Here is a 25257-nt window from a genome sequence, read left to right as displayed (position 1 = left end):
AGAAGAAGATCTGGACTGTTGCCCAGTGGTCCAAATTCCTCTTTGAGCAAGTTAGCAAGTTTTGTATTTCATTTGGAAACCAAGGTCCTAGAGTCTGGAGGAAGGGTGGAGAAGCTCATAGCCTTGAAGTCCAGTGTTAAGGTTCCACAGTCTGTTGAAGTCCAGTGTTAGGTTTCCACAGTCTGTGATGATTTGGGGTGCAATGTCATCTGCTGGTGTTGGTCTATTGTGTTTTTTGAAAACCAACGTCACTGCACCTGTTTACCAAGAAATTTTGGAGCACTTCGTGCTTCCTTCTGCTGACCAGCTTTTTGAATATGCTGATTTCATTTTCCAGCAGGATTTGGCACCTGCCCACACTGCCAAAAGCACCAAAAGTTGGTTAAATGACCATGGTGTTGGTGTGCTTGACTGGCCAGCAAACTCACCAGACCTGAACCCCATAGAGAATCTATGGGGTATTGTCAAGAGGAAAATGAGAAACAAGAGACCAAAAAAGGCCACTGTCAAAGAAACCTGGGCTTCCATACCACCTCAGCAGTGCCACAAACTGATCACCTTCATGCCACGCCGAATTGAGGCAGTAATTAAAGCAAAAGGAGCCCCTACCAAGTATTGAGTACATGCACAGTAAATGAACATACTTTCCAGAAGGCCAACAATTCACTAAAAATGTTTTTTTTTTTATTGGTCTTATGAAGCATTTTAATTTGTTGAGATAGTGAATTGGTGGGTTTGTTAAATGTGAGCCAAAATCACCACAATTAAAAGAACCAAAGACTTGAACTACTTCACTCTGTGTGCATTAAATTTAATACACGAGTTACACAATTTGAGTTGAATTACTGAAATAAATGAACTTTTCCATGACATTCTAATTTATTGAGATGCACCTGTACAGTTTCTACATTCATTCAAGCCCTTTCCGCTCAAGTGTGCGCTGCTTCTCTCAGCTGCTGACGATGTAAAGCACTAAAGTTGCAGATTGAAGCAGCTGTTTTGTCCGATCATATAGGACTCCAAACATTTAAATAAACCAGGTTTGTGACTGGCCCCCCCCCCCCCCCCCCCATCTACATAAAGCACTATTAATCAGCATGTTAAGAGCACTTCAATAATGCTATAATTGGAAAATTTGTAGAGGGCAATGAAATGCAACAAACTTTGAAATTACTAAATTTCTCTATTCAGAGCATTTTAAAAACATTGGACCATTTTTGTATTTTGCTTAGTATCTATTAAAAACAGACTTCAAGAGGAAAACCAGGAACCACCACAATTTTCTCAGTCTTTTTAAAATCACAGCTTAAGATTAAATAATTTAATTAAATAAGTTAAGGATCTTTTTACAAAGTACATCACTGAGGGAAAACTTCAACTGAAAACCCCTGCAACAATATATTTCCAGAAACAGATCTGGATAGAAGTCCAACCTGCTTGATGGAAACCCTCAGACAGTCCACCACAGCCAGAGAAAACATCCAGTGTGCGCAGTTTGGGGACTGTGGTCTCTTGCGGCTCCTGATCCTGCAATTCCTGTGAGGCTGCTTTACCTTTCCCTTTACCTGCAGAAAACCACAATATACAAATATTTTAGCGTTTTTGTCCCCCACAAGCAGTCATGATTTGTAAACTACATTGCATTAATGATGGGCAATTTCAAGCCAAAGAAACCAAACTACATGTATATTGTAGCGTCTGGACCACTCAAACACACAATATATATTTTGTTAGCCAGATTTAACAAATACTCTAACACCCCAGGAAGCCGAACAGGCGCTGGTTCCATAGCAACACTGACACCAGATACATTTGCGATTTAAAAGGAATGTGAGCAGAGACTCTCACTGCATTTTCCAGAGCAAGAGGCACAATGCACCGTAGAAATTGACTTTTCTACCAAGCAATTCATAGGAAAACCTTTCTTTGAATGAACAGTGCATCCTTCAGGTCATCGTGCAAATTGTCATCGTGTAAATTATTGTCATCGTGTATCTGGTCTTTGAGAGTGTATACTGTTTTATGCAGGCTTATGATCAAAATACTCACTCCTGTCAGCTTACACAGTCTATAATACAACAGATTAATACAAAACAGCAATAATATACACAATGGCCTGAAGGATATGTGTATTCAATCAAAGAAAGGTTTTCCTATGAATTAATTAGAGAACAGTCCATTTCTCTGGGCATTATGTGTCTTTCTTATGAGGAAAATGAGGGAGTTTATCCCCTGCATTCCTTTTAGGCCATAAAACCAGTGATATCAGCATTGGTTACCATGGAACCAGAGGCCTGTTCTGCCTTTCTGAGGTGTTAGGTGCATTTCGGGGGAAGGGTCCATAGACCCTCGTAATTGGCCATTTGGTTAGGTGATGGGGAGTTCGATATTATTTGTTAAATATAACAAAAGTTGTGTGTCTGATTGGTCCAAATGCTACAGTATGTATAAGTTTCCATGACTTGTCATCTCAGTTATAAATCAAATGGTTACCTTTCCCCTTTCCTTTCCCTTTGCCCTTATGCACTGCTGATCGGGCATGATTGGGAGGATCCTCAAAGCTCCTAGTCCTGGCATTGTATGCCTAAAGAAAACACAAAATAAAATAAACTTGAAGACAAACTTCTCTAATGCTTTATTGCAGGGATGCACCGATACCACTTTTTCCAGTACTCACCCGATATTTTTATTTTTGGTACTTGCCGATACAGAGTACCGATACCAATATTTTTTATTGCATTTGTAAATTTTTTTAAAATATTGGGTACAGAAACCAAAAGGGTATGTATAATGTTAGTTGGTTAACTTCATTTATCAAATAGATAGTCAAACCAAAATGTATTCAGACACCTACAACATTTCTCACATTATCACGGTTTATTCGCTATAGTTTAGAAAATGGTAATAAAATGACTAACTTAAGAGTTAAACCGTGTCGGAACAAATTCATCTTGATAATGTTAGATAATTTTGATAGAAAGGTATGTAATAGATTACAATCAACCAAAAATTATTCAGACAGCTGTTAGTATGACAGTATTTACACAACTATAAATACTTAGTTGGGCAACCCTTAGCCTTAATGACAGCCTGTAGTCTCCTGGGCATGCTGTCACCCAGCTTCATGCAAACCTCAACTTCAATTGACGTGCTTTGCTGTAATAATGCAGGGAACCACTCATTATAAATCTCCTAACTAATATTTTCAGAAATAGAAGTCGCGTTTTCTCATCTGAAACGTGCAGCGATTATTTTCCAAAGCCACTCATATAATGCACAAACACTCAAGCAAGCAAAACACGCGCACGTATTTGTACTGATGCAGACTGAGAGAACAGTAGTACAGCCTAGTGCATTTCACACAAGCTGCTAGATTCACTTTCGCCTGAAAGTAGTGTATGCCCAAGGTTGAAAATACATGTTTATAGTGAATGCCCCTATAAATGGTCTTATTTTTACGATTAAGTTTTAATCCAAATGATGAGTGCCAAGTGAGTGAACATCAAAGATCACACAATTGCGCTCGCTCTCTCTCTCCCTACCGTTAAGTAACTTGTGCATGGTTTCACTTGTTTTTGACACATCCGCCTGAACTAAACTTTCCAGTGATGTCTGTGAGAAAGATATTCACTCGACAAGCTTGCGCATCTGCGCCGCCGCGCTCTCAATCCACTCAGCGTGCTTTGTTTATCAGCTCGCACACATCAGCTATACAGGCGTTACTGAATGTTTAACTCCGCCTGAACTAAACTTTCCAGTGATGTCTGTGAGAAAGATATTGACTCGACAAGCTTGCGCATCTGCGCCGCCGCGCTCTCAATCCACTCAGCGTGCTTCGTTTATCAGCTCGCACACATCAGCTATACAGGCGTTACTGAATGTTTAACATATTCATTCCATACATATACTTCGTAGTAGACATCCTTAACTCCTTTCTGCTGTCGGTTGTCGGTGTTTCTTTGTCTGAATATGGTACTTATCACATGCTGTGTGGTATCGGGGCATTTTAACGAGTACAGGAGACCAGTATCGGGCCCGGTATCGGTGCATCCCTACTTTATTGAAAGTCTTCCAGGTCAGCTGGGAAGAAAAATGGGTGCACCATAGCTCATTGGATCAATGCCACCATCTTTTTGTTCTTTAACACCCATCCCTCATCCTCACCTCTAGGAAATAAAAGCGATCAGGTCCTCTGCTCGAATAGTCCTGCACGCTTTCCACCAGGTCCTCTGCATACTCCACTTGACAGCGGCCCAACACTTCTGCCATGTTTACGGTCACCTCTTCATCACTCCAGTAGAGCTGGTTTATGTCCGAATGGTAGGCACCCTTTGGTCCTTTATGAGTGTTTTCAGGCCTGAAAGCAATGGTCATCATGAAAAGAAAAGAACTCTGGTAAGGTTTATATTCAGCCTTAGTGGAAACCTGAAGCTAAAGGTTATACTTCAGGAAACTGATGTAAGCCAAGTGATCTGCTTTAAGAGGAAGAACATGTCACCTGTAAAGTTTATAGAGACGCAGTTTGATCTCCATTCTGTCTGGCTTTCCATCACAGCGTCTGTTGCAGAAGACTTCTTTAATGCGCCCAACACGGAAGGGCTCTGGTGCATCTAGGTTTGAGCCCTTGATGTAATCAGAGGACTTCCTATAGTATTCTGGGTACATATCTTCATCAGCATCATCCTTCCTGTGAGAACGCTTCACTGTGCTGGCAACCTTCAACCTAAAAAAACAAAACATACCTTCACTAAAACAGCTCTCAACCTCAGAATATGGTTGTGGCTAGAAGGGATACAGCTCCAAGCGGAAACTAAATTAAACTTAATTTTCTACCTATTAGATTGTACAACAATTATATTATTGTGAATAAAACAGTGTGACAAATTATGCTATATTGATGTGCGCATGCCTAGTAGCTGCAGCGGTCTCCCTTCTGGCCTTAACCTCAGAATATTTTAAAAGCAGGGGAAAATAAAAGCTTACGCAAAATTAAAGGCCTCTGGGGGGAGATAGACACTGTCCCCTACTCTGTACTGCTCGCCCTTCAGGGTTGCCAAACCATAGAAGACTTTAGAGTCGCTCTTCTCATCCTCCAGGGGTTCATAGACATTAGGCACTTCCTGAATGTCTCGTTCCTTATTCCTTACACAGCTGGCACAGAACCTGCCATAAAACGTGTTAAAATGCATGCACAGAAAAACAGATCAGTAAGGACGAGGTCTAAAAGGGGCGCTCACTTATACTTGCGGTCCTCTGACGGTGTGACCTTAGGAGGAGACTCAAAGCGAGCACAATCACCATCATACAAGAGCTGATAAAAGAAGCTTTCACCATCATCTTCGATCACTTTTATGTCATCATCCATTCCACCCTGAAAGCATACAAATATTAATACCTCCTGCCCAGTTTGTTATAGACAAATGTAGAGCAGATTCAGCGTCTGTACCTCCATGAACCAGTTTTCAGATGGAGCCTTATAGAGGACGTTGACCTTGCCTTGGACGAAACTCAGCTGCATATCTTCACACTCATCCACAAGGAAGAGCTCAAGAGGGTCCGATGACTCTCCAAGAACTGTATCAGTACCACGGCAAAACCAATGCACATGAAACATCTTCTCACCATCATCCCACAACGCCGTGATCCTATAGTTACAGGGAAAACATTGACTTACCAATTTAAGGCAATACGGTGCCAATTAAGGTGCCAAGAACCCAGATTTGCTTCAATAAAAGTTACCTGGCCAAGTAGAGGGGTTGTGATGGGTCAGCAGTGCTGACAGACACACAGTCTCCCACCTCCACTATCTCATTCTCCACACGCACTTTCATGTAGTACTCCTTCCTTCCATCAGTCTGAAAGGACAACATCAATACTTCAAGTCCAGGAAATGGACATCCAGGTTCTTATTGAATGACAGATCACATACCTTGACGGGCTCGCCCACCCAGCTGAGCTTATTCGTTGTCTGTTTTTTCTTCTTTGCCTGAGACATTTTCTTTGTCTCCTTAAGAACCGGCAACACTTCCTCCTCATCCATATTCTCATCGTCCTCAGCTTCTTTCACTGCCAGGTTGGGACATCTGGACCGGGGACAATACACCCATTTAGCTTTATTCCGGCAAACAAATCCAAGGCCATTGAGCTGGATAACAAACTGGCAGGAAATAAAAGTGCTTCTCAAAAGGGTTTTCCTATTCTCACCCTGTACGACAGGGGGCAGCACAATGACTAAAGATGATTCTGCGCTTTATTAGCATTAGTCACAGCACTGAGCACAGATATGAAACAAAACGGACACAATGAGACACTACAAAAGCAACAGTAATGGCAGATTGAAACGACTGATTTAAAAGCACATCAAAGTCTGTTTCAGACACCAAAAAAGCTCAAGACACAGAAATTAAAATATGGTTGAGACTTTAGATATTTCACTCCTTCCCGAGCAGATGTGTTGCTAACTAAAAGCAAAATTAATGTATAAATTCTTGCAGTATCTAGGGATGCTCTGATCCGCCTTTTTCGCCTCCGATAACTTTTTCTGCTGATGGCCCGCGCTCAACTTGAAGCAGCGCTGCTCAGACCGATGGGTGCGTCAAAGTACTGCGAGAGCTATAAGAGAGCGCGGACGTCTCCTTATGCTTTCTCTCGCCTTACTTTGATGTCATACACTGATCTGATCTTCAAGTCAAACACCTCTTTACTCTCGCGTGTCACGTGACCGTGTAATCGCAGCCTCCGCGATTGTTAACTCGAAAATTCTCATATCACGATATCATCAGAAATGCAATTAATCGTTCAGCCCTAATAAAATCATTCATATAGGTGTTTACGTAGATACTATAAAATTAAAAATACATTTCTTTTGAATGTATAGCACATTTTTTAATAAGGCAACATATGATAGATATGATAGGACAAAAATACAGTGCAGCACGAACTGTTTTTATACAGTCTATGAGCACGAAGCGCTTACAATGTGCGCATGATGCGCTTGAAGCAACATGGAGTCAAAGCCTGATGCCGTGTTGCTTCAAGCTCATCATTCTGCACACCGGATGCACACATTGTAAGCGCTTAGTGTTAAAAACTGCAAAGCACAAAGGGAAGAGAAATTGATGCGTAGTGCATTATATCTGTGCAACAGTTATTGAGCCTTTCTTTTAACAGTTTTAAATTTCAGTTACTGTGCACGTTAAAAACAATTTATAAGTCTTTTCTACGCCCGTGTTTTCTCACAGACATCCGGTAGCAAGTAACAAAACATTAAACTCCGACAAGATGATAAAGTCCTTTTTGCAAAATCATAGACATGTATTTACAAATCAAGTATAATGGGAACACAATGATCTTGGAGAGAGCTTTACCGAGCTGACTGCTGTAACCGAACGCGACCAGGGTTTAAAGGCTGAACGAATGACTGACAGCCACAGCGGAGAAAAGAGTTTGTGTGAACTTTAATGAAAGGACTTCAATATTCATATGTAGCTCACATTATGCTATCGTATGGCTTCAGAAGTAACAATAATTCGCAGAGAGAAAAAAAAATAAATAAAAATTGAATCTGCCCTCTGACCGATCCGAGAAAAACGGCACTATCAGAGCCGATACCAGATATGAATATCGGATCAGCGCATCCCTAGCAGTATCTGTCCTGTAAGAACGGACACCCTCACTTAGGGCTGGGTGATTTCAGATTTTATCGATTAAAGGAATTCATTTTCCAACTCCCCTAGAATTAAATAGTTGAGCTTAACAGTTTTCAAATCCATTCAGCCGATCTCCGGGTCCGGCAGTTGCATTTTTAGCTGTAGCTTAGCATAGATCATTGAATCGGATTAGACCGTTAGCATCTCACTCAAACAACCAGAGTTGATATTTTTCCTATTTAAAGCGTGACTCTTCTGTAGTTACATCGTGTACCAAGACCGACGGAAAATTAAAAGTTGCGATTTTCTAGGCCGATCTGGCTAGGAACTATACTATACTGCTATTACACAGCGCCTGAAAATAGTCCCCAGCTAGGTAACTTCCAATAAGCCCATTTTCAGGCGCTGCGTAATATCATTGCACCTGCTGCACCCACGGTACAGCAGCAAAGTTCCTTGATTACGCCGGAATGAGTATAGTTCCTAGCCATATCGGCCTAATCAGATTCAATGATCTATGCTAAGCTACAGCTAAAAGTGCTACCACCAGACCCGGAGATCGGCTGAATGGATTCGAAAACAGTAAGACTGAACCATTTAACTCTAGGGGAGTTGGACAATTATTTTCAAAAATAGAGTTCCTTTAATTCGAATTTAATGTTTTGCCACGATTTTCAGAAATCGGGATTTTGAATAGAATTACCAAATTTCAGAATTAGACACTGACAATATGCCAATGATAACCGCAAAGAGAAATGAACGATCCAACCACATGTCGGCGCACGTGATTACCCGCACATGGGTGACTCGCTCTGTGAAGGACCATAAGTAGAATATATCGCTAGGTGCCATTCACACACTTTTGCGTTGACAGATGCGACATGGACAGTGGAATAGGAAAAACATGCAAGATGGGAACTGAACTTTTAACTTGAGTGCTGCCTTTTTAGACTGCCGTTTCATGCATGGGACGCTGCAAGAGACATGTGCAACAAAAGTTTACATATTTAAAAAAAAAATTTTTTTTAAAAAATGGGCAAAACAATGGAAAAGCAGCACAATCTAAAAAAAACCCTGTAACCCTCACTATACAATAACTTTGAAAAATTGACGTCATTTATAGATGGGAACTGAACTTTTAACTTGAGTGCTGCCTTTTTAGACTGCCGTTTCATGCATGGGACGCTGCAAGAGACATGTGCAACAAAAGTTTACATATTTAAAAAAAACAAAAAAAACAAACAAATGGGCAAAACAATGGAAAAGCAGCACAATCTAAAAAAAACCCTGTAACCCTCACTATACAATAACTTTGAAAAATTGACGTCATTTATAAAAAAAAATAATAATTTGTAAAAGCCAGTGATTACATAAAAGAAATTTAAAAGGAACAGGTCAACTGAATTTGTAGCCAAGACAAGAGGAATGGAGTGAGGAAAGATCAGTCCCAAACAAACAGTCGTGTTAGGCTTACAACTCAGAAACCAGCGACTGACATTTAGACTCATTTCACAACACATGGAAACAATACTACATTTTCACAAAGCAGAATGATCACGCAAGTATGAAGACTGCCCAGAGTTAGCATACCTCCTCTTCTGACAGGCCTGTTTACTTCTGCCACTGCCTCCAAACTTGATCATATCCTTACAGGCTGAACACTTGCCACAATCTGGTGCTTGACACACCTGAAAAATAAAGATATGATGCCCGTCTGGGTCACGTGGACATTGCAGGCATGGTTTGGTTGCAATAAAAGGCCATTTTTGGACAACCTACCTCACAGACACCACAACGGTGTCTCTTCATACCACCTCCATCCTTATTGTTCTGGTCAATCTGATCAGAGAAAAATGTGTCAAAGATTTGATAGACCAGTTTAGTGGTGGTGGCTTTAGTTGGGCCCTTGCTGTCCTTTTCAATCTTGGTGGGATGACGGATGGCTTGTCTTCTGGCTGCTCTCCTGAAGAACAAAATGAATGTAATGAGCTACAAACACACCAATTTAGATACACCGAGACCACAAACAGTCAAGGAAAAAAAAAAAAAAAAGAGCCATGCATGAAATATGTATGGCTGTCACAGGACACTGAATGGATTGACAGTCTGTCAAGACTGGGTGATTTAAATCTCACTTCAAAATCAGTTTTAAAGATCATCCGAGCAGCTCGGCTCTGTGCTTTACAGAACAAGGACATTCAGTTCTTTCAGAGGCTTAGTGTTTCTTAAATGGGCAACTTGTAAATTCAAACAATGGGAGCCCAAATTAACATCTGTTATGCAGAACCATGCAAGTCAGGGAGAAAGAAAAAAAAAAAGCTATGGAAAAAAAAATTGTTCTCATTACCCACCCCTTTCAGCAAGTGAAGTAGTTTACCAACACAGGCTACTGCAGTTGAGCGTATGGGAAAATAAATAAACCAAGCCACACACACACACACACACTACAGAAACATCAGGCTTTACATACCAGTACAGCTGCCTGCTGCGTTTGGAAAGTTTAGAGGATCATTAGAAACATGAGGAGCGCATGCAACAAGCACGAGTGAACCTTAACATCCCAACAAACCAATGAACGATTCTACCATAGCTTCAAGAAATGGTCCACATATCAAAAGAAAAGTTAAACTGTAGTTAAACGCATTTATCCACTTTACTAAAAGGTAAACAGTCAAATTTAACAAGCTTTGTGCTATTACAATGTCGCAGTATATGTAAACAAACAAACTGTTACCTGAACCAAAATTTGACTGGTTTTAGCAAAAATAGTCTCATCTGGCAGACTTGTGAAAACTACAGATTGCACTTCTGCATTTTTGTATCCCAGCTCAGACAGTCAGATTGAACCCAGTGCATGGCGGCTGTTGAAGTTTCCCTATCTTTTTCACCACAGCCCTTTTTGTTATGTAGCGCTGATGTTTACTGCACAGACAGCCAACTTCTCGGGGTATTTGCAGGATTTTTTTTTAAAAGCCCAAATTGAAGACTACCTTTAAGAGCTGCACAAATAAAATTAATACCATTGTGAGCAGGGTAGGGCAATGTCTACGATAACAACTATTAACATTTAATAAATGTAAAAAAAAAAAAACATGACTTACAGTTCAGATACAGGTGAGAAAATTATCAATTTTACATTCAGACTTTAAACTTTTAAATGGATGAGTAAAAAGTATTTAAAAGGGGTGGTTCATTGCGATTTCACTTTAACGTTGTGTAGGATATCAGACAATCTAAGATTTGGTCAGAACCGAGTTGAGGCACGAGGAGTCACAAAAATTCCACAGAGGCCCAAGACAACAGGATGTCATAAATCAGACCCTAGCCCTTCTGAAGCAAGCCTAAACCTAAACCCCTGTCACAGAACAGTTTTCAACATTAACACAAAAGAACACATTGACAAGTCCAATTTTGGGGCAAGTTATCAAGAATAATGGTCAAAAGAGATGCACAGCGTGACCGCCACATGGAAACATGTGACAGTGATCACAAGCTTCGGACTGACTTTTCCCTCCACCTAAAGACAGAGAACAGAACGTATCCTTACATCCACAGAATGCCAAAGAAACTTCATTTCCATGTAAATATGCATCTAAATGACACTAAAAGGACCTAAGCAACTAATAATTGCTATGCATAACTCCATATTATGTATGTAACCCACATGTTTAACCATCATATCTTAATCATTTATTGTGTATGTATTGTTAATAACTATTGAATAGCTTAAGGGGTCGTATTCATGTTTCAACGTTCAGCTCACTGGAACGGGGGCAATATATATAGATACAAAAACATACAAATGAAACACTGAAATTAGAATCCCCAGAACCCAAAAAAAGACAAGAAAAAAAAAAAAAAAAGAGCCATGCATGAAATATGTATGGCTGTCACAGGACACTGAATGGATTGACAGTCTGTCAAGACTGGGTGATTTAAATCTCACTTCAAAATCAGTTTTAAAGATCATCCGAGCAGCTCGGCTCTGTGCTTTACAGAACAAGGACATTCAGTTCTTTCAGAGGCTTAGTGTTTCTTAAATGGGCAACTTGTAAATTCAAACAATGGGAGCCCAAATTAACATCTGTTATGCAGAACCATGCAAGTCAGGGAGAAAGAAAAAAAAAAAAGCTATGGAAAAAAAAATTGTTCTCATTATCCACCCCTTTCAGCAAGTGAAGTAGTTTACCAACACAGGCTACTGCAGTTGAGCGTATGGGAAAATAAATAAACCAAGCCACACACACACACACACTACAGAAACATCAGGCTTTACATACCAGTACAGCTGCCTGCTGCGTTTGGAAAGTTTAGAGGATCATTAGAAACATGAGGAGCGCATGCAACAAGCACGAGTGAACCTTAACATCCCAACAAACCAATGAACGATTCTACCATAGCTTCAAGAAATGGTCCACATATCAAAAGAAAATAGTTAAACTGTAGTTAAACGCATTTATCCACTTTACTAAAAGGTAAACAGTCAAATTTAACAAGCTTTGTGCTATTACAATGTCGCAGTATATGTAAACAAACAAACTGTTACCTGAACCAAAATTTGACTGGTTTTAGCAAAAATAGTCTCATCTGGCAGACTTGTGAAAACTACAGATTGCACTTCTGCATTTTTGTATCCCAGCTCAGACAGTCAGATTGAACCCAGTGCATGGCGGCTGTTGAAGTTTCCCTATCTTTTTCACCACAGCCCTTTTTGTTATGTAGCGCTGATGTTTACTGCACAGACAGCCAACTTCTCGGGGTATTTGCAGGATTTTTTTTTAAAAGCCCAAATTGAAGACTACCTTTAAGAGCTGCACAAATAAAATTAATACCATTGTGAGCAGGGTAGGGCAATGTCTACGATAACAACTATTAACATTTAATAAATGTAAAAAAAAAAAAACATGACTTACAGTTCAGATACAGGTGAGAAAATTATCAATTTTACATTCAGACTTTAAACTTTTAAATGGATGAGTAAAAAGTATTTAAAAGGGGTGGTTCATTGCGATTTCACTTTAACGACAGTGATTCTGTCCTAATTCCCTTGCATATTAATGGTGGAGTTCCCTTTAAAATCTTAAATGATTTCCTTTGAGCTAAATTATTGACCTGTTTCCCTTACAGTTGGTTAGTGTCTAATGTTGCCGTTTGATCAAACAATATCTGCAAAGTTGAAGCTGAAAGTTCAACGCAAACGGAGATATCATCTTTTAAATTCTGGCAGTTTAATGCCTACAAAAACGGCTCGTAGGGACTACAACAAGTTACTTCCCGGGTTCGTGACATCACAAACCCAGATAAACTCCGCCCTCGGGAAAAGGCAGCAATGGGGGCGAGGCCATGCTGCACTGCTTTAAAGAAGAGAAAACTAGGTGCACGTAAAAATCTGTTCATATGAATCGCGATTCTGTCTTCTAAGGATTCTAATGGATTCACAAAATCAATGCTCTAAAGCAGCAGTTCTCAATACTGTTCCTCGCTTCCCCCTGCTCTGCATCTCACCCTCTCATTCAGCTCAGCACCAACAATGAACCGTTACAATTATATCAAACTGATTAGCGATATTAAGATGCAGTGGTTTACAATAAAACCAGAGCACATGCCGCCGAGGTGAGGGGCGGGACGTTTAGGCGGTTTAGCCAATCACAACACACTGGGCTAGCTAACCAATCAGAGCCCATCGCCTATTTCTGAGGGAGGGGCTTCATAAAAGGAAATGATCAGCCCGCTTTTCAGAGAAGGGACAGAGAGGTGTGGAATAAAAGGTAAATGTGAAAAATAATGGAGTTTAAAAAAAAACGAAGCATTAAAATGTTAGACTGCACCCCATAAACAATCAAGCCTAGAAAAAACAAAAACCCAGTGAACCACCCATTTAAACAATTGTCAATCAATTAAATAACATTTACGGTCTTAATAAATTAGATTTTTATAATGCATTATCTTGTCAATCCACCAGTTCACATTCACAGCTCTGCACGTTTGCCACGTAAAAACGGGTTGATTTTCACACTGGTCTAAAACAGCAGACGTCTCATTGAAAATGCATATTCCTTCTCTGCCAGCATGTGGAGCTTTTGGAATGGCAGAAATATAGCCGTTAACATGTCAATAATCATCTCTGCTTGCCAATTTGTCAGTTTCATTAGCATTGGATGTCCAAGTACATAAAGAACATTAAAAACCATTATCAGGCTCTTTGCACATCAAGGACAGAAACACCCATCATTAAAGCTGCACACATCTGCAACCTTTTGGTGGCATTACGCCAAGGACTAGTAAACGTACCAGGCAATTACCAAAAAAAATCAAATTAAGAGCGTAGGCTTTCAGGTTAGTTTAACAGGTATAAAATACAGTCTAAAAACCTGTGCACACTGTTCTTTTAATTATAAGCAGTCCCCATTATATCGGTCATTCATTACTTCGTGCTCATAATAACATCCAGAAGTTTCACTATGAAACTTACCTCTTGCCCAAGGTAACACCAGCCAGCTTGATCAAGTCTCTCATACAGGGTGTGATGATGATGGGCTGCTCGTCCGAGTCTCCAGCCTCATCATAGCTCTCCATCTGCTCCACCACAAACTGGGCATGGCGCAGAAGTGTGTCCTCTGTGAAGCGGTTGAAGTTAAGCCCAGCAGGTGGAACAGTAGTCTAAGGACATAAAGGAACAGGTCAGCACTGCTACCGATGGGACCAGACACACACACAAAGACCATGTCAAGCAGCTCACCTCAATTTTGTTCAGCAGATCCTCATATGTGGCATCTTGGTTCTTCTGGAGAAATTCAACCACAATCTTGCTCATGTAGATCTTCTCCTGCATCAGAGCAAAAATGAGAGAGTACTCCTCACTGGGGTCCATTAGGATGTAGTCAGCAAAGGCTGTGGAGAAGAAATAAAACTGGTTGGATCTCATGTGCATGGACTAATCTGACTAGGATGAGACCGATTACTTCAGGAAATACTTGCCTGTGGTAAAGCCAATTAAAGCCTTCTCCCCACCATCAAAACCAGTGATCCACCAAGCATTGATGGGACCAAGCTTCTTGGCAGGAACCCCACCTAAAGAGAACAATTGCAAACAATGTAATCTACACTTAACCATAAAATTAGGGTTGCTCCGACTGATCGCCTACCAATCACTATCGGCTGATAATCGCTTTGGGATGATTGATCAGCAGTCTCTATAAAGGCCGATCTCAAGTTGACAAGCCTGCTGTGAGAGGTTTGGCACAACATGCAGCGGCACAGTCTCAGTCTGGCGCGGGTGAAATTATAATGCTGAGGTACAGTTCATTTCATCATTAAATAATTTAAAAGTAGCTAATTTGAAAACTTTGAGAATTTCACAAACAGCGCGACTGAATCATTCATAAATGCGCAAATGGCTTCAAATCACATCGCATATGTCTATAAGCGAGCTGCACGGTTAACACAGGAATTGTCAAAATGGAGGCAGTGTTGCATCACTAAAGCTTATAAAATTGCATTTCTTTTCTCATTCAGCTCAGCACCAACAATGAACCGTTACAATTATATCAAACTGATTAGCGATATTAAGATGCAGTGGTTTACAATAAAACCAGAGCACATGCCGCCGAGGTGAGGGGCGGGACGTTTAGGCGGTTTAGCCAATCACAACACACTGGGCTAGCTAACCAATCAGAGCCCATCGCCTATTTCTGAGGGAGGGGCTTCATAAAAGGAAATGATCAGCCCGCTTTTCAGAGAAGGGACAGAGAGGTGTGGAATAAAAGGTAAATGTGAAAAATAATGGAGTTTAAAAAAAAACGAAGCATTAAAATGTTAGACTGCACCCCATAAACAATCAAGCCTAGAAAAAACAAAAACCCAGTGAACCACCCATTTAAACAATTGTCAATCAATTAAATAACATTTACGGTCTTAATAAATTAGATTTTTATAATGCATTATCTTGTCAATCCACCAGTTCACATTCACAGCTCTGCACGTTTGCCACGTAAAAACGGGTTGATTTTCACACTGGTCTAAAACAGCAGACGTCTCATTGAAAATGCATATTCCTTCTCTGCCAGCATGTGGAGCTTTTGGAATGGCAGAAATATAGCCGTTAACATGTCAATAATCATCTCTGCTTGCCAATTTGTCAGTTTCATTAGCATTGGATGTCCAAGTACATAAAGAACATTAAAAACCATTATCAGGCTCTTTGCACATCAAGGACAGAAACACCCATCATTAAAGCTGCACACATCTGCAACCTTTTGGTGGCATTACGCCAAGGACTAGTAAACGTACCAGGCAATTACCAAAAAAAATCAAATTAAGAGCGTAGGCTTTCAGGTTAGTTTAACAGGTATAAAATACAGTCTAAAAACCTGTGCACACTGTTCTTTTAATTATAAGCAGTCCCCATTATATCGGTCATTCATTACTTCGTGCTCATAATAACATCCAGAAGTTTCACTATGAAACTTACCTCTTGCCCAAGGTAACACCAGCCAGCTTGATCAAGTCTCTCATACAGGGTGTGATGATGATGGGCTGCTCGTCCGAGTCTCCAGCCTCATCATAGCTCTCCATCTGCTCCACCACAAACTGGGCATGGCGCAGAAGTGTGTCCTCTGTGAAGCGGTTGAAGTTAAGCCCAGCAGGTGGAACAGTAGTCTAAGGACATAAAGGAACAGGTCAGCACTGCTACCGATGGGACCAGACACACACACAAAGACCATGTCAAGCAGCTCACCTCAATTTTGTTCAGCAGATCCTCATATGTGGCATCTTGGTTCTTCTGGAGAAATTCAACCACAATCTTGCTCATGTAGATCTTCTCCTGCATCAGAGCAAAAATGAGAGAGTACTCCTCACTGGGGTCCATTAGGATGTAGTCAGCAAAGGCTGTGGAGAAGAAATAAAACTGGTTGGATCTCATGTGCATGGACTAATCTGACTAGGATGAGACCGATTACTTCAGGAAATACTTGCCTGTGGTAAAGCCAATTAAAGCCTTCTCCCCACCATCAAAACCAGTGATCCACCAAGCATTGATGGGACCAAGCTTCTTGGCAGGAACCCCACCTAAAGAGAACAATTGCAAACAATGTAATCTACACTTAACCATAAAATTAGGGTTGCTCCGACTGATCGCCTACCAATCACTATCGGCTGATAATCGCTTTGGGATGATTGATCAGCAGTCTCTATAAAGGCCGATCTCAAGTTGACAAGCCTGCTGTGAGAGGTTTGGCACAACATGCAGCGGCACAGTCTCAGTCTGGCGCGGGTGAAATTATAATGCTGAGGTACAGTTCATTTCATCATTAAATAATTTAAAAGTAGCTAATTTGAAAACTTTGAGAATTTCACAAACAGCGCGACTGAATCATTCATAAATGCGCAAATGGCTTCAAATCACATCGCATATGTCTATAAGCGAGTTGCACGGTTAACACAGGAATTGTCAAAATGGAGGCAGTGTTGCATCACTAAAGCTTATAAAATTGCATTTCTTTTTAATTCTTGCCAGTGTTTAACCATTCAGAACTCGAGCGCTCTCCTGGAGACTGAGCTCTCATGTACACTCGCAGCACACACACACATATAACGCCAGGTTCACACATACCCCGTTTGCAGTGCATACATGGTGCATATTTTTTTACGTGCTCATGTTAACAGATTAAAGCTGCACCCGGCAGTGCGTTCCAGGAGCGGTGCGTCTGCAGCAGTGCAGAGATAGTTGAATTTTTTTTTCTTCTGAGTTTGTGCCGTCACGCTCATTTGTTCTGAAGTCTCGAGACAAATAGAGTGAGCTTCTGCGCGACCTTGTATTCTGTATTCTGCCAACTTACTGCAATTCTCTGATGACGCAGTAACTTACCACTTCTTCGGTCTGTCTAATGATTGTAAATAGTCATTAGGTCCATCAGTCTGAAGATATTTTAGCAGTAATGTGACAAAATTTTAGACCCATCGAATGCGAATTTAACACATTAAGACTTTAAGGCCTTATATTAGGAAAACATTATTTAAGACGTTTTAAGACTTTAAGGACCCGCGGACATCCTGCACAGATTATTTGCAGACCTGCTACTTCTGCACAGCTTACGTACCACACATGGACTCAACCCTCTACGGAGACCTTAGCAATTGAATCGCCATTGGCTAGTAAATTTTTTGTTTACTCGCCAGACTTAAAACTTGGTAACCATGAACTTAGGACTGGTGCTTTTTTTGGTCATTGTGTTCCTGTAAAAAACAAACAACACTGATAAGATTATTATTATTATAATTATAATACAAATTCTACTAAGAATATATAAAAAGAATTAATGAGCTACTGGATTCATGAATATTAATCGGGTTGTGTGCACGTTTGCTCAAACCGATTTGCTGAAATCAAAACAGGGACAATAATAGGCGAGCGCCAGCCAATGAGATTGTTGTTTGAGCATTAGTTCCGCCTACTACAGGAAAACCCGGCAGTTCTTAAAAGCTGAAGAATTCCAAAAGGAACTCCGTTATTTTTACAGGAAAATACAACAAAGTATATCTTTTACATGTAGCGCATCAATGCTGCATGTTATGCAAGACTCTCGCTCCCTGCGCGTGTGAGAGAAAGCAGAGTCGTGCGCCTTCACACTAGATTTTACGTTACACCAAATACACACACGCACACAGGTGTGCAGCGCATCCATTCAAATGAACTGAAAAGTAGCACAGATCGCTTGACGGAGAGTAAAACTCTGAAGCTCTGTCAGTGCTAATCATATACACTCAGCCTCCAACTCACACACTGGCGAGTAAAATCTGAGAATTTATCAAAACAGGGACAATAATAGGCGAGCGCCAGCCAATGAGATTGTTGTTTGAGCATTAGTTCCGCCTACTACAGGAAAACCCGGCAGTTCTTAAAAGCTGAAGAATTCCAAAAGGAACTCCGTTATTTTTACAGGAAAATACAACAAAGTATATCTTTTACATGTAGCGCATCAATGCTGCATGTTATGCAAGACTGTCGCTCGCTCTCTGCGCGTGTGAGAGAAAGCAGAGTCGTGCGCCTTCACACTAGATTTTACGTTACACCAAATACACACACGCACACAGGTGTGCAGCGCATCCATTCAAATGAACTGAAAAGTAGCACAGATCGCTTGACGGAGAGTAAAACTCTGAAGCTCTGTCAGTGCTAATCATATACACTCAGCCTCCAACTCACACACTGGCGAGTAAAATCTGAGAATTTATTAGCCATTGGCTAATATTAGACATCATTTAGTAGCCCAGAGTGAAGATTTAGTCACATATGCGAGTGATTTACTCGCAATGTAGAGGGTTGTGACTGCATGCGCAATGCAAACGGAGTATGTGTGAACCTGGTGTAAAAGGCCGCCTCGCATACAGCTCACGAAATCAGGCTTGTGCGGTGTGTAAGCTATTGTGCAACAATTGCACGATTGTAAAAACAAATGCAGTGCATGATCAAACATTTAGGTGAGATCTAGATTTGGTGATCGAATCGGCAAATACTGCTTTCTCTGATCGGCCTCAAATCCTGATCGGAGCACTCCTATCTAAAATAGCAAAAATTGTCAGTGTTCATTGTAAAGAAACTTGGGACATACCATCCATGCATGGGTTGTCATCGTAAATGGGTTTAACAGCACAACTAAAGTACAACTCCACATTTTTCTCAATAAGGCCAGAGTCAAATGGACACAGGTGTCCACGCTTGTCATACACACTGTGAATGAGAATTGTAATGTCAGTCAAATAACTGGAGAAAAACAAAACCACGAATACCATTCAGAACGATGCATTTCTTATTACCTGAAGTTAGTAATCTTGTGCTGGGGCAGATCTTCATAGCTTTCAAAACCATCTTCATTTGCATCAAAGAGGGATAGACGCTCATCAGTCAACATCTCTGGTTCATCCAACTACCAGAGACAAATCATATTCAATATTAGTGTTGCAAAGGCATTAGTCAACTTTAAAATACAAATGTGAATCAGTTAAGAGTTCCCCAAAATGAAAATTGCCGTTATTTACTCACCCTCATGATGATCCAAACCTGCACAAGTTTTTCTTCTGTTGAACAGACAATTTGAAGAATGCTGGTAATAAAACAGTTGGTCCCCCATTGACTTATTTCTTTCCCCTACAACAGAAGTCAATGGGGACCAACAACTGTTTGGTTCTTCAAAATGTTCGTGTGTTCAACGAAGAAACTTACACAGATTTGGAACGACACGAGTGAGTACATGACAACTTTCATTTTGTGGTGATCTATTACTTTATATACCCAATTAAAGAGACATTGATTGGCAGCAGCCAAACAAACACTACATAACAGCTCAAGGCATAACAAAACTCACAGCATCATCAGGATCGCCCTGGAAGAACTTGAGGTCTGAATCATCCAGATACTGCCTGCAGTCAGGACATTTTGGTGGAGGGGTCTAAAATGCAGATTAATGAGATTCATTTGGTGCATTACAATTCAAGCAGCAGCATAAATGGGGAATGAAATGAGCGTCACCTTGGCTGCAGACACAGGCTTAATTTTGTCATTAGTAGTGTTCTCAGTATCAGGCCTGAAAGCGGTAGGGGATAGGATTTATTAACCTCACAGATTCCTTACATGGGGAGAAAACCTGGTTTAATTTGACTAACGTGGAACTCACTTTTCAGCTTCTGTTTTAAGGCGTTTCTCTTCACGGACCTTGACCAGGGGAAGAAAAATTGTTCTTATTAAAATATTTCCATGGATACCTTAAAACCGCATTAACCGTCAAATCTTTACCTCCTCTGTAATATCTTCCTCAGGCTTCACTTCTGCCTCACCATTTGTGGCTTCTCCATTCAACTCATCAGACTTGCGTTTTGGGCTATTGGAAGGTACAACACCCATTTATAAACTGACCAAAAACTAATACAAACTCAATCGGATTTCAACTGCCCAAGCACAAAACTGCCATTTCACATCAGATCTGCACAAGAGCACAACACTTAATGTTGACTTACACTCTAGAGAACATGGAAAGGATAGTTGGCTGTTTTCCAGAGTTGCGCGTGACCCTGGTACTGGCTGGAGATTCTGTGGGGGAATAAAATGCACCATTTATAAAGTCTAAATATTCTACATCCAGCACACAATGTAGAGATGCAGCTGTAGAAACATATCGAGGGTAATTAAAAGCTGTAAACCCCTGCAACTCACTCTTGGGCTCAGAGTCTGCTTTACTGCGACGGCCGCCCCTTCCCTTTGGGGCACTGGGAGACTTTATAGCATCTCCTTCCTCCCGAGTATCCATAGCGCCCTCCTGCTCGCCCTTGTCTTTGGGAGACCCATTTTCTGAGAAGCCGTTTGAATGTCTGTTCTGCTCCACTCCTTCATCCTCCTTGACAACTCCCAGAGCCATCTTCAGCACGTCCTTCACCTCTGACATGTAAACCTCCTGAACAGAAAGACACTCAAGTTGAAGCACAAGTTCTCATCTGTTGTAGACAGGAGAACTGAAAGGGCAGTGTAACTCACAGTGGAAAGCTCGGAGCTCTTTAACTGGTCCTCAAGGATTTTGAGCTGGTCCTGAGTATCAGTGAGCAGGAACTCCTGCAGTAACCTGAGCTTTTCCTTTACACACTCCTACACAATGAAAGAAAGAAAACTGTGCAGTCAAGCTACAAAAATGAAGAAATTCACTCATGCATTTGGCAGATGCTTTAAATCAAGCATTCAAGGGAAATGTTAACATTTTATCAGTTCTTGCTTTCCTTGGAAATCAAACCCATTAACTTAGCATTGCCATGTTCGACTGTTTGAGCTACAGGAAACTCTTATATTAAAATAAAACAACAATAATTTTTACAATACTTCACACATAAATCTAAGGCACGTTTCTCATTATCTTTGGATATAAATGTTGGAATGAAATAAGACAAGAAAAATTGTGCCTTTAAGACTTGATAAAATAAATAAAGAGGATGTGTTGGACCAGATAGACAGTGGTGGCCAAAATTGTTAAAACACTTGGCATATTAAAGAGGTTTCAGTTGTTTTTGCTGAATTGGCCATTACAATCCCCATAAAACAAACTATAGCCTGAACTACCAGCGTTGGAAGGAATCTGCTATAACATTGAAAACGACAGACTGGCCCCTTAAAGTCCGGACTTTGAAATTTGGGGCGAGTTGGAAAATAAACTGGACAGATCCATTGTGCATTCAAAGGAAAGCCTTTGGCTTGAGCTGCAGAAGGCACGGGATCTCATTAGTGTTGAATTTCTCAGGAAATATACTGACATGAATGCCAGAAAGATGTGCTGCTGTAATTGCTGCAAAAGGTGGACACAGTCAAAAGTGGATAAAAACAGTACGACTCACTTCATCTGATATTTGTTGTGCTCCGAGCAACCATCTGCATGTTTCACGAATATTATGAAATTAAATCATGTTTGAGGCAAAAAAAAAAAGTCAATATTTTCAGATCTGTCAGGTGTTCTAACAATTTTGGCCACCACTGCATGGCAACACTAAGACGGTTGTTAAATTACTAACTTACAATACATGAAGGCCATATTTTTTTGCCAGATTTCTGAGAGATGCCTACATGTTAAAAAATAATAATCTCACCAACAACCCTCACCTCATCTGACAAACTGTCTCCACCTTCATCCAACACCTGCAGCCTGGGAAAATGAAGGTAAACATCTCATTAACATTACACAGCACCCAACATCAAAATGACTCGACATGCAATAAACATTTTACAGTCTAACATTTAATCTGAACAGTTTCCTCATCAGCTGACAGTCTTCGTCTCAGATGAGTGAGCCATCATGGGATTACGCATACAGCCAAAGTCGGTGTTTATTTTGTTATTACCATCACTTTTGATTACCCTGTCGTAAATAAACTACACTAAACGCAGGAGGAATCAGTAACGTTAGTTAGGAGTCGAATGAATTGTGCAGTGATTGAGTAGAGCGAGACAGGAGGCGGGCAGAGCTATACTCGGACACATGTGTATTTGGCGCCAAATGTAGTCAGACTGACACCTGCGAGTCCGTTCGTATCAAAACAACCAGCCGCCGCATGTTTTACCTCCACACGCGAGCTGATGGCGGGTAACCTTACAGCATTTGTAGCACGGCTAAATGCTAACTAGAGTACACATTTAACATGTTTTACATCTCCAAACAGCACATCAAACACCGGCTGTTATGTAACGTGATCAACGTGTAAGAAAGCCCGCGAATGTGCAAACTATGACACACAGTCTATCCTTAGAGTTGCATTAAGGCAAATACAGCACCGTACCGCTCCTTGACATCCTCTGGCAAAGACAATGAGGTCCTGGTAGGCATTTCAAGTTCGAGTTTGATCAAAGTAAACGACTATTTAAAAACACGATTTAAAACCACAACAGATAAAAGCGGCGATTAAGATTTGACAGTGCCAACGACAGCGCTCACTGGAGGGGCTTTATGAATTGTCGCTAGCAGCTGAGAAATACGCGCGGGCCGCTTTTTCGCGCGGAAACGCTGGTGGGTTGGACGCTACCACTAATTTAAAGTATGGGGGTCGAATGTGTCAAATGAGTTGTGCGTTTCTAGTTTGGTTTAAACTGTTCAGATACATTATTTTGAGTATATGGAAAACGTTTTAGTGTTATGAAATATAAACTTTAAGAGTGAAAGAATACGAAATCTTAATTTGTTTTCAAGGATTATTTTCGTGTGCACCCCTTCTACGGCTTCAGAGACTCAACCTATATGGGATGTACCACATTTTGCTTTGCCTCAGGGGTGCAAATTCACTCCTCATTTCTCTTCCAGTGTAAATATTTAACATTGTCGGTGACGGATAGAAATCTGACACCCAGCCGACCAGTTCGATTGGTTTATTTAAATTAAGTTTATATTGTGTTTAGATAGCATTTATATTGACTATATTTGAATTACAGTGTTATATTACTTAAATAAGAAATTATTTAATCATTTAATAAAGTATACAAATGACCTTTAAACAAACAAATGCAGCGCTTTGAAATAAAGGTACCTAAAAATCAATACAAAGTAAAATGAACACTACATTAAAGAAATACAGTAACAGCAGCATTTCCAGCATGTCTATTCTGAAAGTGTTCAAATGTGTTGTGATTTAAATTTTCATACTGAACTATTCAAAAGAAAAGATGTTATACTAATAACTAATTTGATCATAAACCAAAATCATAACATCTTGATATGTATACAAATATAGCATAACTTAATAATAAAGAAATAACAGTTAACAAGCATGTTAGTTTAGATTTGATCTGAGACTACTCTATTTTTTATTTTGTGACCAAAAGCAAATGTTGTATTACATCCAACTGTATTATATTAAAATGTATTAAATTATTAACATTTTGAAATAATTAAACTAAAATGTAAATAACTATTTATCTTTTTTTTAGAATCAAATTCACTTTATATTGTTGTTTTTTTTGTAATAAAATTAAGAAATGAAGATATGCTTCAATGGCATGTTTTTCTTTGTCTGTCTTTCTTTTTTTCCACCTCCTCTTGTGATATGGCATGATGGGCCAAAACAAAGGTCATCAAGGGGCAACATGGGCCCTGGTTTTGGGCATCTCTGCTTTAAAATAACTACAATAGTTTGACAAAATCATTCTCATCCTGTGATCATAATCATGTAATCTTCGTTTAACCCACAGATGGCGCAAAAGGCCAGTACATTTTTTAACATATAACATATTCTTTGTCCGACCACAAGGTGATACTCTTGTACAGCAGTTGTAGTTATTGCTATGGGTGCGCGTCTTCTCAGAATAAACATGTTCTCATATATATGCCGGGTGGAGTGGGTGTACAGAATGGTCGTTAATCACAAAGACTGTTCTGAAAACAACTGTATATGTTTGCAGCTGTTTCAGTATGGCTGATGTCACTTCCTGCTAACTCTTGGCCATATTCCCAGCTGTGTAGTCTCCCAGGGTGGATTGCTGTTCCCGCCCAGGAATTTTAGATGTTTGACAACAACCAGGCCAGACCATCCTTAAGCCCACTCAATCAGAGTTCACAATAATTTTTAAAGGTCATGCCGACCCAGCCAATGGCCTCCCAGACAGCTTTCCCATAATGCCAATCCTATTGATCTCTCATCACACTCCCTTCTTTCCTTTAAAACCCTTCGGCTAAACATCTGCACTCCCACAAAACTTTGGAACTGGCACTTATTGGACTGTCAGAAATCAAGGCCAGCAGTTCTAAGCAATATTGCTTTTGCGAATAGATTCATGTCCTAGCGAGTCGGGCCTTAACCATGTTCGTGCATGTTAGCATTTAGTTTCCCTTTTTTATTGTCTAGTCAGATTTCTGTAATATGGGGGATAAAGCTCTTTTGTTCAGATTGTTAACTCAATACTGCGTAGGACTGAAATTCAAAACAAATGACGTAGTGGCATTAATCACTTCTGTGTCACGCACACAACAACCGCCTCAGAAGTTACACTTTTTGGTGTATGCTAATTGCTAAAAGCATGTGTGAAACCAGGACCGTCCTTAGCTGACGTGGGGCCCGGTGTGATGTAGGGAGTGGGGCCCCCCTCGGT

The 25257-nt window shown here is 40.4% G+C and overlaps 1 protein-coding gene across 1 annotated transcript in view; it reads right to left on the bottom strand.

The window, feature by feature from the left end:
• dnmt1 (DNA (cytosine-5-)-methyltransferase 1) overlaps positions 1-23120 on the bottom strand; it is a 28549-nt gene extending 5429 nt beyond the window's left edge. The window contains exons 1-25 of the mRNA XM_016275899.1: positions 22959-23120; positions 22285-22327; positions 21178-21285; positions 20860-21097; positions 20664-20736; positions 20443-20527; positions 20324-20361; positions 20179-20233; positions 20015-20098; positions 19467-19576; positions 19262-19380; positions 16626-16718; positions 16387-16538; positions 16120-16307; positions 9429-9612; positions 9240-9337; positions 5930-6083; positions 5740-5855; positions 5447-5645; positions 5238-5371; positions 4984-5163; positions 4499-4723; positions 4165-4357; positions 2494-2584; positions 1434-1565 (exon numbers count right to left, since the gene is read on the bottom strand). Of these exons, the coding sequence (XP_016131385.1) occupies positions 1434-1565; positions 2494-2584; positions 4165-4357; positions 4499-4723; positions 4984-5163; positions 5238-5371; positions 5447-5645; positions 5740-5855; positions 5930-6083; positions 9240-9337; positions 9429-9612; positions 16120-16307; positions 16387-16538; positions 16626-16718; positions 19262-19380; positions 19467-19576; positions 20015-20098; positions 20179-20233; positions 20324-20361; positions 20443-20527; positions 20664-20736; positions 20860-21097; positions 21178-21285; positions 22285-22327; positions 22959-23005 (3139 nt within the window). The 5' untranslated portion in view covers positions 23006-23120. The remainder of the gene's footprint in view (positions 1-1433; positions 1566-2493; positions 2585-4164; positions 4358-4498; positions 4724-4983; positions 5164-5237; positions 5372-5446; positions 5646-5739; positions 5856-5929; positions 6084-9239; positions 9338-9428; positions 9613-16119; positions 16308-16386; positions 16539-16625; positions 16719-19261; positions 19381-19466; positions 19577-20014; positions 20099-20178; positions 20234-20323; positions 20362-20442; positions 20528-20663; positions 20737-20859; positions 21098-21177; positions 21286-22284; positions 22328-22958) is intronic.
• Positions 23121-25257: the final 2137 nt, after the last annotated feature.

This window comes from Sinocyclocheilus grahami, unplaced genomic scaffold, assembly GCF_001515645.1.
Source record: "Sinocyclocheilus grahami isolate Dianchi unplaced genomic scaffold, SAMN03320097.WGS_v1.1 scaffold97.1, whole genome shotgun sequence".
In the NCBI taxonomy this organism is placed as follows: domain Eukaryota; kingdom Metazoa; phylum Chordata; class Actinopteri; order Cypriniformes; family Cyprinidae; genus Sinocyclocheilus; species Sinocyclocheilus grahami.
Note: the sequence above shows the minus strand (reverse complement) of the source record. Positions and strands in the feature narration are given on the sequence as shown.